The sequence below is a fragment of the Lentinula edodes genome (genome assembly GCF_021015755.1).
Source record: "Lentinula edodes strain Le(Bin) 0899 ss11 chromosome Unknown C8R40scaffold_30, whole genome shotgun sequence".
Lineage (NCBI taxonomy): Eukaryota > Fungi > Basidiomycota > Agaricomycetes > Agaricales > Omphalotaceae > Lentinula > Lentinula edodes.
Genome location: NW_025764336.1, coordinates 336,068 through 352,725, shown reverse-complemented (window position 1 = coordinate 352,725; position 16,658 = coordinate 336,068). Strand labels below are relative to the sequence as shown.

At 46.9% G+C, this 16,658-nt stretch overlaps 8 protein-coding genes across 8 annotated transcripts; 3 read left to right on the top strand and 5 right to left on the bottom strand.

The window, feature by feature from the left end:
* Positions 1-540: 540 nt before the first annotated feature.
* Positions 541-1,660, bottom strand: C8R40DRAFT_480744 (uncharacterized protein). Its single transcript, XM_046235200.1, has one exon. It carries the CDS (start codon positions 1,425-1,427, stop codon positions 813-815), a length of 615 nt encoding a protein of 204 aa, XP_046083786.1. The 5' UTR covers positions 1,428-1,660; the 3' UTR covers positions 541-812.
* Positions 1,661-2,415: 755 nt separating this feature from the next.
* Positions 2,416-3,338, bottom strand: C8R40DRAFT_1116584 (uncharacterized protein). The gene is made up of 2 exons (XM_046228620.1): positions 3,193-3,338; positions 2,416-3,133 (listed from the first exon to the last, which is right to left on the bottom strand). Exon 2 carries the CDS (start codon positions 3,121-3,123, stop codon positions 2,737-2,739), a length of 387 nt encoding a protein of 128 aa, XP_046083785.1. The 5' UTR covers positions 3,124-3,133; positions 3,193-3,338; the 3' UTR covers positions 2,416-2,736.
* Positions 3,339-3,358: 20 nt separating this feature from the next.
* C8R40DRAFT_1116582 (kinase-like domain-containing protein) lies at positions 3,359-4,611 on the top strand. Its single transcript, XM_046228619.1, has 2 exons — positions 3,359-3,419; positions 3,483-4,611. Exon 2 carries the CDS (start codon positions 3,509-3,511, stop codon positions 4,364-4,366), a length of 858 nt encoding a protein of 285 aa, XP_046083784.1. The 5' UTR covers positions 3,359-3,419; positions 3,483-3,508; the 3' UTR covers positions 4,367-4,611.
* A 1,016-nt stretch (positions 4,612-5,627) lies between these two features.
* On the top strand, positions 5,628-7,263 carry C8R40DRAFT_1162110 (aspartic peptidase domain-containing protein; the record flags this gene model as incomplete). The annotated part of the gene is made up of 6 exons (XM_046230212.1): positions 5,628-5,770; positions 5,842-6,257; positions 6,350-6,613; positions 6,677-6,715; positions 6,791-7,049; positions 7,119-7,263. The coding sequence occupies 6 exons, from the start codon at positions 5,628-5,630 to the stop codon at positions 7,261-7,263; spliced, it is 1,266 nt and encodes a 421-aa protein (XP_046083783.1).
* A 106-nt stretch (positions 7,264-7,369) lies between these two features.
* Positions 7,370-8,540, bottom strand: C8R40DRAFT_1116578 (uncharacterized protein). Its single transcript, XM_046228618.1, has 2 exons — positions 8,228-8,540; positions 7,370-8,173 (listed from the first exon to the last, which is right to left on the bottom strand). The coding sequence occupies exons 1-2, from the start codon at positions 8,506-8,508 to the stop codon at positions 7,462-7,464; spliced, it is 993 nt and encodes a 330-aa protein (XP_046083782.1). The 5' UTR covers positions 8,509-8,540; the 3' UTR covers positions 7,370-7,461.
* Positions 8,541-9,730: 1,190 nt separating this feature from the next.
* C8R40DRAFT_999276 (ankyrin repeat-containing domain protein) lies at positions 9,731-10,426 on the bottom strand (the record flags this gene model as incomplete). The annotated part of the gene is made up of 1 exon (XM_046236806.1): positions 9,731-10,426. A coding segment is annotated over one exon (696 nt), but the record flags the coding sequence as incomplete, so codon positions are not given.
* Positions 10,427-11,217: 791 nt separating this feature from the next.
* On the bottom strand, positions 11,218-11,902 carry C8R40DRAFT_1203355 (uncharacterized protein; the record flags this gene model as incomplete). Its single annotated transcript, XM_046233136.1, has 2 exons — positions 11,735-11,902; positions 11,218-11,686 (listed from the first exon to the last, which is right to left on the bottom strand). Coding segments are annotated over exons 1-2 (613 nt in total), but the record flags the coding sequence as incomplete, so codon positions are not given.
* Positions 11,903-15,853: 3,951 nt separating this feature from the next.
* On the top strand, positions 15,854-16,497 carry C8R40DRAFT_1071608 (uncharacterized protein; the record flags this gene model as incomplete). Its single annotated transcript, XM_046226350.1, has 3 exons — positions 15,854-16,126; positions 16,209-16,312; positions 16,368-16,497. 3 exons carry the CDS (start codon positions 15,854-15,856, stop codon positions 16,495-16,497), a joined length of 507 nt encoding a protein of 168 aa, XP_046083779.1.
* Positions 16,498-16,658: the final 161 nt, after the last annotated feature.

Here is a 16,658-nt window from a genome sequence, read left to right as displayed (position 1 = left end):
CTGGATGGTAAAATTTGATAGGAGACCAAATCCGGAAGTATGGCCAGATGTGCTTAAACCGCATATAGAAGATTTCCAACCTTAAGCCGCCACCGTGTACGTAACCTGGTTGCAGTGCGGTCTATATACATGCCACGTTGAATGATCAGTTTGATTCACAACAACAGGTGAACGGAGAAGGCCAAATCTCTTTTTTTTTCAGTATTGCTTACCTCGTCGTTCAATATCTGGAGCAGGAGCTATCAGGGGGACTGCAACTACGGGGATAGCGAGGAGCGTGGTGACAAGCAGACCATATACAGAAAGTAACCGAGACGGTGAAATTTGAAGGAGCATGGTAACGAGTTGAAAATGGACAACCAGCGGGATAGTTAATATCAATCGACTCGGGCACGAATTTTGGAATAACTGAAGACAATAGTGAGTAAGGAAGGAGCGATTGAAAAGAGACAAAGAGCCACGTACCGGACCAGCGTTATACGAAGTCGAGGGATACTTGGAAAATGAACTAAAATACTGAACGTATATATATGAATGAGATGTCGGCTATTGCTTCTGATCAACACCAGGCTTAGCGAGGCTTAGCCTCGGTCTTAGCCAGTCTTAGCCCTTCATAGCCTCTTCAGCGTGGACCGTCGGCAGGCTGTCGGTGACGCCTTACGAAGAAGAAAACTGTGCACACATGACAAAGAGATTTGTAAATGACTTGGACATAGACAAGCTACCGTGGAATGGCAGGAACAGTGTTAGCACACGACGTGAGTCTGCCTCTGTCTATATCAACTACACAATTTCTACATCGTACCAGTTCATCAAACTTCATTTCCCTCTTCAGCCATCAGTGCCGCACTTGAGCGTCGCAGCATTCCTCTACGGTGGCTTGCTTTCTGCGTAGCAAGAGAACGTGCGCCTAACTGGCCCCTGGATTCATCGGTGTCAAGGTTGTCTCCCGGGCTGATTGCACCACTTAGGGTGCTGTTGGAACTGTTCTCATTTCCGATTGAATTATTGTCGTTGGTACTGGGTTGGTCCGAGGTGCCATCTGGAGTGCCGTCCCCTGCACTAGGATTGTCTAAGCTCGAACTATCTGGAGGCATCCCTTGACTCGAAGCATCCGGAGGAACTCCCTCATTTGGAGACCCCTCTTCGGATCCGTCAGGTGACCCGGTCTCCTCCGGGTTGGAAGCCCCATCCGTGGCGGTCGGGTACGCATATGTATCAATGGTCTGCCACTGGCCATCGATAAACTCAGTAAGAATCTCCTTCACAGCCGTCAACACATGATGGTGTTTATCAGTAGTAACAGGTAGCGAATCCGGATCAGTACTTGAGCCAGAGTCGGGAGCGGGGGTAATGGTAGACTCAGTATTCGTGGTAGGAGTTCCAGTCTGAAAATCAAGATAGAAAAAATCAGGATAATTGTACATCAAGTTTTTTCCAATATGAAATTATCGGCATACCTTTTCACTGGCCTTGGTGGTAGTAGGCGTGTGCTCCGACTCAGACTCACTGCCTGTGGGCTTTACGGAAGTTGTGACTTTTGGCTTCTCAGACGAAGTGGATGTGTGTGATGTTGTTCCCGATGCGGTCCCAGAATGACTAGTCGGTTTCGCAGGGGTCTCCGATTCCTTGGATGAACTAGGTTCGGGACTTTTCAGCGACGCAGGCTCTGACTTTGTTGTTTTCGATGTCGGTTCGTGGGTTGATGTCTTCGAAGCAGGAGACGTGGTCGGTACTGGTGTCTCCTTCGTTGGAGAGATCTTTTCCTGTGGCGGTCGAGGAGGCTTTACCGGTGTCTGTGGAGGTGGTGGAGGTGGCGGGGGGGCCTGTACTCGCGGGGGAGGGGGTGGTGGTGGAGTTTTTGGAGTGCCAATTTTTGGAAATCTGACCCTCCTAACCAGACCCCCATCTCGCTTGTTCACCTCTCCTAAAGGCGCGGCGGTCGAAACGGCGGCAAGTACCAGAACAAGGAGGACTGAGGGACGCATGTCTGAGGGATATTTGGAGTGTGGTTGGTCCTGATACGGAAAGAGAGTGAGTACTATCAGTCCAGCTGATAGAGTTGATTGCACCGGGCTTGGAGTACTTGGGGACTGACGATGCCCTTTTATAAACCACAGGAGATGTATACTTGGGACCAGCATACGAGGATGACGGGGTTTACCGCCAAAGTATGCTGTTCCTGTATTAGTTTCAGGAATGTCCGAAGCTTCGAGGTACAAGGACATCAGATATTCAAGAACTAGAAAGGGAAAGGCTAAGCAAGACGGGAATAAAAACAGGACGTGCCGGTTTCCGATCCTCAGAAGATTGGAGATTCAATTAACTTACATGTTCGTCCTTTGGTCTCTCTGCAGCAGTTTCCAAAGTAACATTCGATGACTGAATTTTGGACATCGAAACGTCTTGCGAATATTTTGACGATAGGTATCGCAGTTAAGATATTCCCGGAAAAAAGCACCAGTGAAGTGAACGACATGTTTCTGTACGCAAGGCACGATCTGTTACAGTTGTGTTGTTGGCCTGGCCGTTCCCGTCCGCAACGGACATTCAAATTCGGTCACAGGCTTGTTGAGTGATTGCTGCAGAAAATTCCGACCATCTTTGCTGGGCATAGAATGGGCAGTGAGACGAGAATTCAAATTGACATGTAATGTTTACCGGTGTACTAAGTGTGAGTACGGGTCGCGAGGAGTCATCATTCACATGTAGAAGTGAAACGCTTGGATGAAGAAACTAGCCATCAGGCACATACACGGGTGTGTTGGCAGCAATTTGCTCTAGATTTTGGCGATTCTGCAGCGTCATGGTGGTAATGACGGAAATCTCGCTCGCGCTTACCGTCGCGATGCCCATGTTCTTGGTTATTGGGCCCCAATTGGTGAGGTGATTGGAGTCGATCTCTTTCACAACTTGCAAACGTCTATAAATAATCGAGTGATCTCCGCGAGTGCCCACTTGCCAGCATATCTGCATGTGCGCATGGGTTCGATTGAGACTGCCGGGAGTCAACGTAGTGATGAGGAGGATGTCGAGCAGGCCCGGGAGATCCGGGAAGATGTGGTCAATGTCGACGGGACGATACAAACCCACATCGCGGCCGAAATTGGGAAGAATATCCATCTTGCCAACTCTGAAAAGAGATTCAAGAGACGATTTGAGCCAATTCCATTAAGGTCTAATGTGACGCACCAGAACACTGAAAATGGGGGTTCAGGCTCTTCCTCTTCGTCGTAGTGGATTTACTCGTGAACCGCCCCGTCTTTCTTATTGATGGATTATTTACATGCGTATTGGGCTGGAGCCTGGAACAGACTGAGAGCTGAGTTGGAGCGAAGGCACGTGCTACCTCGGAATGAACTCTATCTTTCGATTTGTTCACTTTTCTCTTCCAAAGCCCAACCGCTGAACCTATCATGGTAAATTACATTTCTCGCACTAAGGGAGAGATCTGTATGTATATAATGCATCCAATATTATAGTCAAGCCTCGCTTCTTGCACCGTCTGATGCAGCCAGCAGCCACCGATCCATTTGCACCATCTGCGGCAGCCATCGAAGAGGTTTTCGAGCAATTCGAACAAGCCAAAACCACCCCTTTACAGATGTGCGTTGATTTAGGTGACGGACGCTTTGTCAAGTGCAGGTTCGCCTCTCTTCGTCGAGAAGCCGAAGCGCTGCAGTTCGTCCGAGCCAATACCACAATTCCTGTCCCCTCCGTCCTCCTTGTCTTCCAGAGAGAAGATAAATGGTATCTCGTCATGGAGACCATCGGCGGCACCACTCTTAGCTTACACTGCAAGAACATGTCGACGACGCAACTTGTAGAAATTGCAAATACGCTCAAGGAATATATGTATCAGCTCGAAAACCTAGGTGCTCATCGCTGCATCATGGGATCCTGGCTAAAGGGACCCTTCTCTAACGTGTTTTTCGCGCTAGCAAGGCACTACCGCTTCAAGGTTCCTTTGCCTACCGACGAATACAACAACATGGCCGATTTTCATAGGTACTGGGTCCAAAGATTAGGAGACCATCCTCAATGTGATTTCCTGCGTGACGCACTCTCCAAAGAAGTGCTGTCCGAGGACAAGGTCGTTCTTTCTCACGGCGACCTTAACGTCTCCAACATTATGGTATCTGCAGATGGTCACATCTTGTCTGTCTTGGACTGGGACACGTTCGGGTGGTATCCCGCGTTTTGGGAGCCGATGAGTATGTGGCGAGGAGGGAGGTGGAGGACGGAGTGGCTCAATGCGTTGGAGACGGTGTTTAAGCAGACGGATATGGGTACCACCTATATAACAGTCCTCGACTTCCTTGGGACTGATTACTTTACGTCGGATGACTTCGATGACTTGTTGTAGCGCTTCTTACTATAAGTAGTCTTCATTTTTCCATGCCGCGGGGTAGTAACATTTTGCCACATTCCCGCTCCTTTCCATCTTGAACCTCGTATATCCTGTGCATTTTTTAGATTTCCTTTATCAGTGTCAGGTTTTCAAACACAGTCTTAGCGAAAGTTAAGTAATTGGGCAAATTTTGGGAAAGTCGAAAGTCGGCCACCCATCAGACGCCTGTGAGTGACTGTAACTTCCTGACCGTGTCGCGAGCGCTTAGCACTCAATACATGACTTCGTTGAACGTTGAGTACTTTGGATGACTTTCAACTGCTTTCCTCTCCCTTGAGCAAGGTTATTTGGGTGACGCGGTATACCAGCGAGCAAACCTATACTTTATATGATCCTAGCTCGGGACGCGTCTTCTCTCATCTCAAAAACAACTGGCTGCTGAAGTTAAGAGGGGCCGTCTGGGTTTTCTTTCGAGACGCCGCAGATTTCTCTGAAGTCAATTTTAAAGCCGCAGAGTCACGGATTCAACCCCAATTGGATCTAGCTGTGGCTGCGAAAGAGGCTAGGAGATCAGTCGAGACACGTTGTGCCCAATTGCATTCAAAAGTTTCAAGTTCCTATTGATTGCTGGCTGATTTACTTTCCAGTACAGCAGTCTTCCAACAAAAGCATCCCCAGGGGAGACAAAAGCAATGGCATTATGGCGACTTACCAAGAGCCATGTCCGGATCCGTTTATCTTCCCTAGTTTTCCCACCTCCATCTGCTTCAAATCCATAAATAAAACTGTCTTCTATCTACCCCTCTTGGATCGCATGCATATGCCAGGTTTTTTGAATGGGGAGTCAGCATGTGCTTTGATTGATTCCAGTTTCGAAATAACGAGTAAAGCACAGGTGAGTAGTTTGAAAGACTGTTTATAGAGGGTGCGGAATAATTTCTAATCTACCGTATGGTCTCTAGGAACTCATACACCATGTCACGTAGGCGGGCCGCAGAAGCTTCGTTGCGCATTACCAAGTACGATAAAGGAAGGCCCCCAGCCAGATGTTTCCAACACCCTATCTGAATCCTCCCCCATGCCGTTGTCTCGCATCCTCTACAGCTTCGCTGCTGTTCTAGCTCTATCCTCCGTCTCCCGAGCAACATCTACCACCACCATAACACGGCATGTCTCTAGCATCGCTCCTCGAACACCCTCCTCTCCACTTCCCGCTGCTGATTTCTCCGTACCGATCACCGCGTCGGCACCACGTAGCAAAGCAAAGAAATCACTCATGCGTGCTCTAAAGGAGAGTCAGGCAGCTCAAGCCGGGAGTAACTTCACCACAGTCCTCGCTGGGTCCGATTTCGACGAGGAGTATCTGACGAATGTGATGTTTGGAGAGCAAGAGTTTTTGCTTATAGTGGATACGGGGAGGCACGTATATCTATCTATCTTATTTACTACTCCTTGCGCCAGTTCTCATATATATGAATGAATTCTCACAGTTCCGATACCTGGGCCCCTCAAGTCGGATATGCCTGTTTCAACCTCGACAACAAGCCCGTTTCTCAATCCCAATGTGCTTTTGGTTCCGCAGGATTCAACTCCAGTGCTTCCACCACTTTCACCGTCGACCCAGGAACCAATTTCAACATCGGATACGCCGATGGGGAGTTCCTCTCCGGCACAGTAGGGTTCGAAACGGTCACTGTAGGTGGTTTGGCGGTGAAGCAACAAGAGATTGGGGTGGTGAATAAAGCTGCGTGGGACGGAGATGGGTTTAATTCCGGCTTGATTGGTTTCGCGTCGCCGAATTTGACGTTTGTGTTCAATGGGACTAATCCGGACGACGATGATACGCAGATTCCGTATAATCCGTTCTTTTATTCGGCGGTGCAGCAGGGTTTGGTATCTCATCCATGTAAGTGTTTTCTTATGAAAGCGTTTGACTTGGAACTGATCTTGACAAATCAACAACCTTTACGTCCTCCTCTTCTTTTCTTCTTCTTCTAGTCCTCTCTGTCGCCCTCGACCGTGGCTCTTTCGCCGCTGAAAACAGCTCCGACTTGGATCAAAACCTCGGGTTCATCTCCTTCGGCGGTATCGCCCCAGTCGACGTGATCCCCAGCACCGCTGTTACTGTTCCCATTCAAGGCTACGACGCAGCGACATTCACGCCCAAAAATGGAAGCACAGGTGTAACTTATTTCTATTATAGCGTCGACGTCGAGTTGATGTCGTTCACCGGGAATCATGAGATTTTCGGTACCACTAATAGTGCGTCCTGAAAACTCCATAACAATCCTTGATTCAAAATTATCTCATGTGTTTCTTGAGCAGACATCATTTTGGATTCTGGAACAACGCTGGACTACGTTCGTGAGTTAACCCTTCCGCCACCTAATTGGATATTCTTCTCCATTCATGTTGAATATACTTCTTTTAAAACCCCAGCTACCGACGTAGCAGACGCATTCGCCGCAGCCTTCGACCCTCCAGCCGTCAAAGACGATGATTTCGGTGTCTACACCGTCGTCTGCACTGCTACCGTCCCAGAATTCACTGTCACCATCGGCGGGGTGACGTTCACCGTCGACCCCGCTGATAACTTGTTCCCTCTGGGTATTCAAGACAACGACGGGAACGAATTATGTGCTAGTGGAACTTTTGATGGAGGTCCGTCTACGGGTGCGGAAGGGAATGTGTTCATTTTGTGAGTGTCTTAGACATTCAAGTTGTCTTGTTGAAACCGATTTACTGGTATTCTTGTGTTTGTGCATAGGGGAGACACGTTTTTGCACAACGTCGTTGCGACATTCAACATTGAAACGGATGAAATCACTCTCACTCAGCGCGCGCCATATACCAGTGGTGGTTCCGACGTGAAACGTCGTGCTCCTTCCTCGGTCAGACGGCGCAGTGTATAATCCCAATCTCAACGATGCGAAAATGTTGTGCATGTTAGTCAACGAAGTCGAATACATTGTAGGTCAGATTCGTTTATGTATGAATATATGATTACTCTAGAAACTATGCTTGTTTGATTGAAATACAAACGACCTCAGGCATATACATACAGCGTGCTTGGCAGAGAAGGAGAAGTCACCGTAATGGGGGAAAATTCTTCATCGTTGTCGATTCATCTTCTGCTGTACAACACCAGCCACTTTCCTCGCATCAAGCAACCCAATCGTGTTCGCTGGTCGAGTCCATCCATCCGGGATACGTTCTTCGCCGAACCATTGCGAGAAGTAAGAAAGAGGGATGGAGGGTAGTGATGATGATAACAAGAGCGAAGACGACGATGACATTGCTGACGACTCTGACATTGGCGCTTGCTGGGCGAAAAGCAACCACGTCAACGCACTCTCTCCCAGCGCAACCTGCTCGTGTACCCTATCCAACCTACACCTCTCCGATTCCAAGTCCAATTCAGATACCCTTTCCCTTGATACACGTAATCTCGCAAGGTCCTCCAAACTGAATCCCTCTTCCCCTGCCCTTCCACTCTCCGTCTTCGACTTCAACACCTCCTCCACCATACCCTGATCAGGACACTGACTCGGATAATTCGGATGCACCAACGACGCCCGATGTGCGATTTTCAATCCCGGCCCAAACGACGATAGGGAGGACAGTGTCAGAGTGTATGAGATTGATGGCAGTGATGGAATCCTCAGGCTGGACTCGGACTCGGATACCCAACACATCTGCCACTGCGCGTATATCAAAAACCCCGGAATGCTCAAAAGAAGCGCTAGCGGCAACGATATATTGTACACCTGCATTATCGCACATACTAGTGGTATAAACTCGATCTGTCGACCAGAACGAGGGCTGTGTACAAAGAAATGAGGATTTTGGAGAAGACCGATTCAACGTTTAACTCACATATATCCATGGTTCGCCAACGTATTCAACCCCGGACAAGGTGCGCGTGAGTCTCTCGGGAGTGTGGGTGCTATGTATTCATGGTTGTCGTTCTCCGCGGTGGTACTCGCAGACGCTCCCACATCGAAACACGCATCCTCAATATTCAGCAAGCCCAAATTCAAAGTCGACTTTGACTTCGAACTTTGAGTCCTCCTTGGTGGTGCGGATAAGCGACGTGTAGCAGTTGTACGAAGACTATTCTTTGATGATGAACAAATAGCTGAAATAGTAGAAATCATTTATGCTTTGTGCTTCAAGTTCGTCCTTCGAATGTAAGGTGTGATATTACTCCTTGCTTTAACACCGTCTTTATATTCCTTTTACCCCTTTCTAAAAACCCCCTTTTGCGTCACGTTTTGTTTCTCACTTAACTTAAGTCGACTCCTGACTTGACTCATCTCGGTACCTGGAACCTTAGACACCTACAGAGGCACAGTTCACCTCTCTCGTCTCCTCTGTCTCATCTCAGCTCGGTACCTGCAACTCATCCCGGTATTTACATCTTATCTTAGTACCTACCCACAATCTATATTTATGCACAGCAACTCGAACTCAGCAAACCCCCGATTCCGCTCTCTCTTCCCTCTTCCCTCCTTCCTCCCTGGTTTCCTCGTTCCCCTCCCTCCTCTTTCTGATCTGATGTTTGACTGCTCTGTGAGACATTTGACACAGAGATGCAGGATGATTCAGGTAAAACATTCATTGAGAGAGTTTGTGCATAGTCGACTATATTGTCTGCAAATGGTTTTTGCACCGTGAACAGAACAGTTGTAGGAAAGATTCGGGTATTTGTGTCACAAATAGGTAAACACGATGATCAAAAAAAAGTTTTGGACAAACAGTGTTGGAACAACTCCGTACGTACAGGGAACATAGAACAGCTTTGACCTCTGACTACACCAAGTACACCGTACACGTATACGCCGTGCTTACACTAAACTATACAGTACTTACTATATCACACACCACAGAAACACACGAGCTCCCTCAGTTGTTCCGATAGTATTAACTGAGATAAACCTGATGCTTACAAACAGATATGATTATGGATTGTGTTTGGAAAGGTGAGTATGCACAAGAAAGATGAGTAAATGGAAAATTTGATGCAGAGAATTTGTAGAGATAGGATTTTGTGGTTGAAAAGGTGAGTATGTATAACAAAGATGAGAAGATGGAAAATTTGGTGTAGAGAATTTATAGAGATAGGAGGGAAAGAGCATGGAACATACATCGTAAGGACAATGAGTACTATATTCTGATTGATGAGTCCATCCAGGGTTTTGATCTTGTTTGGAGTTGGACCTTATCAAACCTGTGCCGTTGTCCCTGAGTCCATCATTTTTGAAGATTAGGTTGCATGGATCTCAAGAATTTGACAACATCTTCATGTTCCCCTATTTCTGCTGCTTGCAATGCAGTTGCAAAAAGTTCCTGGGTCATAACAATAGCACTATGTCCAGCTAGATATTTCACAATATGTAGATGACCATAACATGCTGCTGCCTGCAGTGATGTTTCATGTATCCCTTGTGGTGCATTGACATCCACATTTTTTTCCTCTACAAGGAACTTGACTATATCCAGATTTCCATGAATTGCTGCAGCGTCCAGTGCACTACCAAATGTTCCCTGTGCATTGACATCTGCCTCATTCTCTACAAGAAGCTTGGCAACCTCCAGATTTCCCTGATATGCTGCTGCCTGCAGTGGATTTCCAAATCGACCTCCCTGTGCATTGACATCTGCCTTGTTCTCTACAAGAAACTTGATTATATCCAGATTTCCCTGACGTGCTGCTGCCTGCAGTGCATTACCAAATCGACCTCTCTGTGCATTGACATCTGCCTTGTTTTCTACAAGAAACTTGGCAATCTCCAGATTTCCCTGATATGCTGCTGTCTGTAGTGCATTACCATATAACCCTCCCTGTGCATTGACATCTGCCTTGTTCTCTAAAAGAAACTTGGCAATCTCCAGATTTCCCCGATATACTGCTGCCTGCAGTGCATTACCAAAAATCCCTCCTTGTGCACTGACATCTGCCTTGTTCCCTACAAGAAACTTGACTATATCCAGATTTTCCTGATATGCTGCTGCATACAGTGCATTACCAAATTGACCTCCCTGTGCATTGACATCTGCCTTGTTCTTTACAAGAACTTTGGTTGTTTCCAAGTCATTGTTCAACACTGCCTTCAACAGTGCATTGTTTTTCCACTCTTTGTCTATCCCAAATCTCTCAAGATTAATTTTCCAATCAGTATATAGATTGGAGTATTCAAAATATTTTGAAATGATTTTTGATTCATTTTTGGACACAAAATGGTCCCAATAATCCACTGTGCCCTTTTTAAAATGGTCCCAATAAGGTGTTGTTGAAAAGGCCTCAAAAATCAATGAAACTTGGAAGTTCAACTTTTTGAAATCAGATTCATGGAACTTTGATAATGTAGCCCACATTGCTTTGGCAGCTCTATCTGCATAATTTTGAAGTTGAGGATATAAAAATTCCCAATACTTATCCATTAGAAATGCCCCAATGGGCTGGGCAAGCACTTTTTGAATGGATTGATTTGACTCCAGGGAAAGAAGCCAAACAAGAATGTCTGCCACTATTGGCTCCTTTGTCTCATTATTCCCCAAATAATCACGTTCAGTGCTTCTCAATGAAGCTTGTAAGAGTGATGGAAAGCCATTTTTCTTCTTGGAATTTGAAATGTGATCAGAGGAAGGCTTTTTTCCTTTCCAAGCTGGAATAATATCTTGAAACTTGGCTATGATCCACTTGAATAGCCATAATAGAACCTTAGAGGGGTAGATTATATATTCTGCTGGCACAAAAAGCAGTGGTATCCTGTATGGACACTCAAGCCATACTTGAGGCATCAGGAAACTTCCCAAATAGAATGCAAATGCAAGAATTGTCACAGTGACCACAATCCAGGAGAGTGAACTGTGGAGCTCTGAAATGTACAATGACAATCCTATGAGGAATAGAGCTAAAGATGTATGCAGGATGAGGGGAAGAATCCCAACAATTTCTGGGACCTTCCATTTTTCAAATCCAGCATATCTGAATTGACGGATCAAGGCTTTTTGTTTTGCACATCCAGCTAATATGGAGCTATAAGCTTGAAGCCACTGTTTGACAAGGACTGACAAGAGTGCAGTGGCCAAGGCTAGTGACAAGCTTGCAAGGAATAAACCATTAATCCAAAGATCCTCAGTAGCCACTGAAACATTTTGCAGATCCACAGTGGATTTAGGAATGGCATTGATTGCAGTGGCATTTCCTGCAGCTCTGAGGATTTGAACCTGCTCTACCAACAGGACTGCAGTGATTTGGGAATAATCAGGTTGAAGGGCAGATATAGTTGCAATCACAAAGGATGTTACAACACCAGAGAAAAGTGCTGCCTGTTGAAATGTTAAGTTAGCTCAAACAGTGCGTACGGCAATGCTTACAAATACTAGCAAAGAATCAATTGTTTCTCTGAATCCTCTGATCATATCATCATCAAAAATCTCAGCCTCATCTAGATAAACCTTGAACACACGGGAGTTGTCCTTCAACTCCTCACCAAAAGGTTCATCAGCATATTTCTCCATATAATCAAATGACCTCCCTCCTGTTCAAATTTCAGTTGGTGAGTTTATCTCCCTAAGTATCACAAGTATCTTACCTGTATTTGGAGAGTGATAAGAGTTAATCCCCAACATGGATTGGTCAACCTCTGGTTTCTTGATGTCCCTCCTAGTTTTACCCTGGGATTGAGGAACATTTTGTTCCCTATTATCCTGGTTTGTGGAATTAGCTTGAGACATTTTTAAGTTGTGCTGATGGGGGGATATATCAATTGGACTGAAGTGGGAATGGACTACATTTATATGTTGGGCCAGATGGTTTACATGTGTTTTCAATGAGCATTCCACCTGTCTGACTGCTGTCAGCCATCTATGTATGTGAGAATGTGGTGCGCATGTTTGAGATATATATAGATGATGGTAAACACATGCTTTTAATAAGCAAATTTGAAGGGGAAGAAGGAGAAATGGCGCGTAGCTTGGTTAGGAGTCTACACAAATCCCCAACCTCGGGAAACACCCACGTTAGACGATCTGTACCCCTAATTTGTATTCTCGATCTATTCCTAATCCCCCATCCATCCTAACGATTACGATAACGACAACAACACCTCTCCCCACCACGCGGGCCGGCAAAGGGGTCGACGGCGGACGCCAATGCTCGACAGTTGGGTGAATTTGTGCCGGAAGGAGGGGGGGTGAAGGATGGCGGACCGGTGTTTGGAAGCGAAGGCAGTGAGGGCGGGGGGAAAAGGGCGAGTTGGGCGTGGAAGAGGGTTAGTTGGGCGTGGAGGTGGGGGAGGAGAGAGGAAGAGAGGGTGGTGGTGGTTGTGGGTGGTGGTTGTGGGAGAGTATGTGCGCTTAGTGGGTTGGCCTTTTCTTCGTGTTACAATTTAATTGATAATGTTCAAGATATATTATTATCTGCCAGACTGGTATACTTACTACGAATACAACACCCTCGATACATAACTAGAAATACAACAACAACAACAACAGATTGCTCAAATCCACAATCCATCTACATACTACATTCCAAATGCACTCAACATACTCAGACATACTCCAACCACGTTAAACCACCTTCCTCATCGTTATCGCTACTTCCTCACCGTTGTCGCGGACTCGCTACACTAATTTCTCACCGTCATCGCTACCTCTTCATCATTATCGCTACTTCCTCATCACTGTCGCTACTTCCATCTCCTGCTCTACATCCCCCGCCACCTTCTTCGCATCGATGAAGCACCCCAATCGTCCCCTCTGACCACGTACATCCATCAGGGAGGCGTTCTTCGCCGAACACCATTGCGGGAAGTAGGAGAGAGGGATGGATGGGTGGGATGGTGATGATAATGATAGAGAAGGTGATTTAGTCGATAACGACGAGGCTGAAAGTGAAAGTGAAAGTGAAAGTGAAGGTGAAGACGATGTAGTCGATGGAGATGAAGACGTTGATGACTTATCCTCCTCCTCCTGCTCAGAACCCGTTCCTTCCTTGCTGCACAAAAAGCAACCCTCGTCAACGCACGTCTCTCCCAACGCAACCTGCTCATGCACCCCCACTCAATTTCTGCACCGCAGATAATTCCGATTCCCTGGATACCCGTAACCTAGCGATGTCCGAAAGCGTTAACCTTGGACTTGAACTTGAGCTTGATCCCCCACCGGCACTATCACTCAACGAACGACTTGGTCTTGGATACCAATACCAACTCCGACCGTAACACCACTTTGTTCACCATCCCTTTGTCAGGACACTGACACTGACTCGGATGGTTCGGATGCACCAACGACGCGCGGTGTGTGATTTTCAATCCCGGAATGAACGAACATACGGACGACAGTGTGAGTGTGTACGTGACCGAGGGACGGACTCGGAGAGCTTGATCCCCCACCGGCTCTATCACTCACCGAAGGACTTCGTCTTGGATACCAATTCGCTCACCATCCCCTTATCCGGACACTGACTCGGATGATTCGGATGCACCACCAACGACGCGCGGTGTGTGATTTTCGTACAAACCCGGACCGAACGAACATACGGACGACAGTGTGAGGGTGTACGTGACCGAGGGACGCACTCGGATGCTTTTCCGGCACACCCGTAGCTGTGCGTATATCAGAAACCCCGGAACGCTTATGTAGTTAGTAAGAAGCGCTAATGGCAAGGAGATATTGTACACCCGCATTATTGCTGTACTGTAACTGGTGTGATGGATGTGTGATCACCCCGATATCTCGACCTGAACAAGGGCTGTGTGGGGAAGGAGAAGGAGTAAGGGAGGGGAAGGAGAAAAAGTAAGGGTTTGGGACAGGACGAAGGAAAAAAAGAAAGAAATAAATAAAGAAATAAAGAAGGATTGGGTTGGAGTATATTATACTAACTATACTCCCATATACCCCTGGTTCGCTAAGATGTTCAACCCCGGACACGGTGCCCTCGCGTCTCTTGGGAACGTCAGTGCGATGTATCCAGGATCCATGCTCGTTCACCGAGGTACTCCGTAGACGCTCCGAAATCAAAACACGGGTCGTCGATGTTGAGTAATGGTAATATCGAAAGTTTGCCTTACATTGATTTTCCTCAGACTACATGGGGCTGGTAACCACCGCGTAGCGATAAAATCAGGAATATAGTTCCTTCAAACTTTAGCCCTGCGACGAACGCCCAAGGGCAAGGGCTTAGGGCGCAAATAACGCAAATCCATGCAAGGTGCACGGAGGCAGTGAAAAGTAATTTTGAAAGATTCTGTAAAGCGCTCGGACGTTCATGATGGTTAGGAATAAAAAGGTTCAATTTCAAAGACGCCGAAGTTCAATCGGGTCGGGACTCGGATGAACTTCGCCGCATCATGTGGCATCTACTTACATCCATCCGTCCATCGACCGTCCATTATTGCCATTGAAGTCTGAAGATTCTTTTGCGTGACTCCTGTACAACAGTATCCCCGTCGATCAGCTACAATATTGTACCCTCCTGTCGAGGTGTTCGGAGGAGTCATGGAGGAGAAGGGAGGAGACCTGCACTAGACTGCTGCACCTTGCTCACAAACTTCAGAGTATAATCAAGCTTCAAGATTCATAGTTAGTTCTCGCGCGGCAGAAGCCTGCTGGTCGGGTTGTTTTACCTTATACTACCCAAAAATTCTCCCTCCAAGGACTCCTCGAGATCACCCTGGCTGCAGCTAGGTGCAACTCCTGTCGATGTACATTATCCACACTCCATCATATATATAGATGAATCTGACTTGCTCTCTCTAGATCTATCAACATCAAGACTGCTGGCAGCCAATCAAAATTCAAATCCAGTACGGCCTTTGGAAGTTGTGCAGTTTCCCAGACCCATCTCGGTCGCATTTGTTAAAGAAGAACTCGTTGGAGAAGCCGTCTCAACATATTACGACGCAGGTACCCTCGATCCGGATGATGTCCTCAGAATTGATCAATGAATAGGTTCAAGACCGAGTGGTCGCTTACCAATGGCTATGGAGGTCTCCCCGATGGTTGCGGGCATGTCATTCAAGCTGGGTATTCGCTCACACTTTCACCTTCTGCATATACAGAACATAGTCACTTCATTCCATGTTCCGGGAACTACGCTTGCATTTGTACCAGAGTGGCCCAGCCTAATGGAGGTCCGAAAAGAGTCACCCCGGCTAGAAAGTAGTTGCAAATCCAAATATCTCGAACAGATAAACAGCGTTAGTGGCTTTTTGGTGTATGGGATGCTAATTGGCATCGCCTCTTCAGCGCTGACATGTTCACGTATAAGCTGGCTGTACATCGTCACTCCGGATACTTCACAAACGCCATAATACACCAATAAATTGGTAGCATGAAGCAATAGGCCGGAATCGAAGGACTATCATGACTATTCCTCGGCACTTGTACGCACTGCCCAGGCTTCAGTCCATGCTTATAAAAGGCCAGGATCCTTGCACTAGGCGACGCATCTTCCTCGTTCCACGACCACCACCCTACTCTAAATTTGTGAATATGGCCATCGTACTTCCCCAACTCGGACCCTGGGCCGAATCGCACATTCAGGCTATTACCCAGGCTACCACTCAGGAAAGCTTCAACGAAGCGTTCGATGCGTTCGTAACCAAAGATGAATCCCATTTGGAAATCATATTCAATGGTGTCTCCGTTACACGCGACGAGTACAAATCTCGGCTGAAGGGTGAAGCTTTCGATGAAGCAGGTGCTAGTGTGCAATTCAATGGAATTGCTACGGTTCCAGGAAAAGATGACAATGTGACGTCTAACGTGAGTCCCCATGCCTTTCACACCCTTTCTGAGCTCAGACTCTCTCGCGTGTCTTCGATGTACTCAACAAATTCTACCTTAGTTCATCGGTGAAGCAGGGATATTCTACACAGCAATCATCGCTGAAGGAATCGTTATTCGCGACGCTCCTGTGGAGAGGAGGCTTACCTCCTCGATCAATATCTCGTAAGCACTTAACCGTTGTCCTCCCCATCCTCCCTTGCTAAAGCTACCAAAACAGTGTCAAGAACGACCCTACGATTCACAAGCCTGCCACTCTTCCCGGTATTCGTGGATTTTTCGACCCTCGAAGGGCATTCAAGATTAATCAGGTCGTTGCAAACGTTCCGAATACTACTTCGTCGGCTTGATTCGACGATAGTATTATTGACGCCCCCACATACGTAGTGTACATGTTCCGAAGGCTGTATTCCGTTTCAAGTTCAATTCTTACCGATACTGTACTACTATATAATAATTGATTTTGTATTTTGCTCTGTATGGTTCGTCGAGTTCGCATAGCTCCGCTCCC

Excerpts from the sequence above, each read along its gene's own strand:
- C8R40DRAFT_480744 (XM_046235200.1), bottom strand. The coding sequence starts at position 1,427 with ATGTACAATTATCCTGATTTTTTCTATCTTGATTTTCAGACTGGAACT.
- C8R40DRAFT_1116578 (XM_046228618.1), bottom strand. The coding sequence starts at position 8,508 with ATGATTTCTACTATTTCAGCTATTTGTTCATCATCAAAGAATAGTCTT. Across the intron at positions 8,174-8,227 it reads TTGGCGAACCATGGATATAT|CCCTCGTTCTGGTCGACAGA; the intron begins GTGAGTTAAACG and ends CTTTGTACACAG.
- C8R40DRAFT_1116584 (XM_046228620.1), bottom strand. The coding sequence starts at position 3,123 with ATGGATATTCTTCCCAATTTCGGCCGCGATGTGGGTTTGTATCGTCCC.
- C8R40DRAFT_1116582 (XM_046228619.1), top strand. The coding sequence starts at position 3,509 with ATGCAGCCAGCAGCCACCGATCCATTTGCACCATCTGCGGCAGCCATC.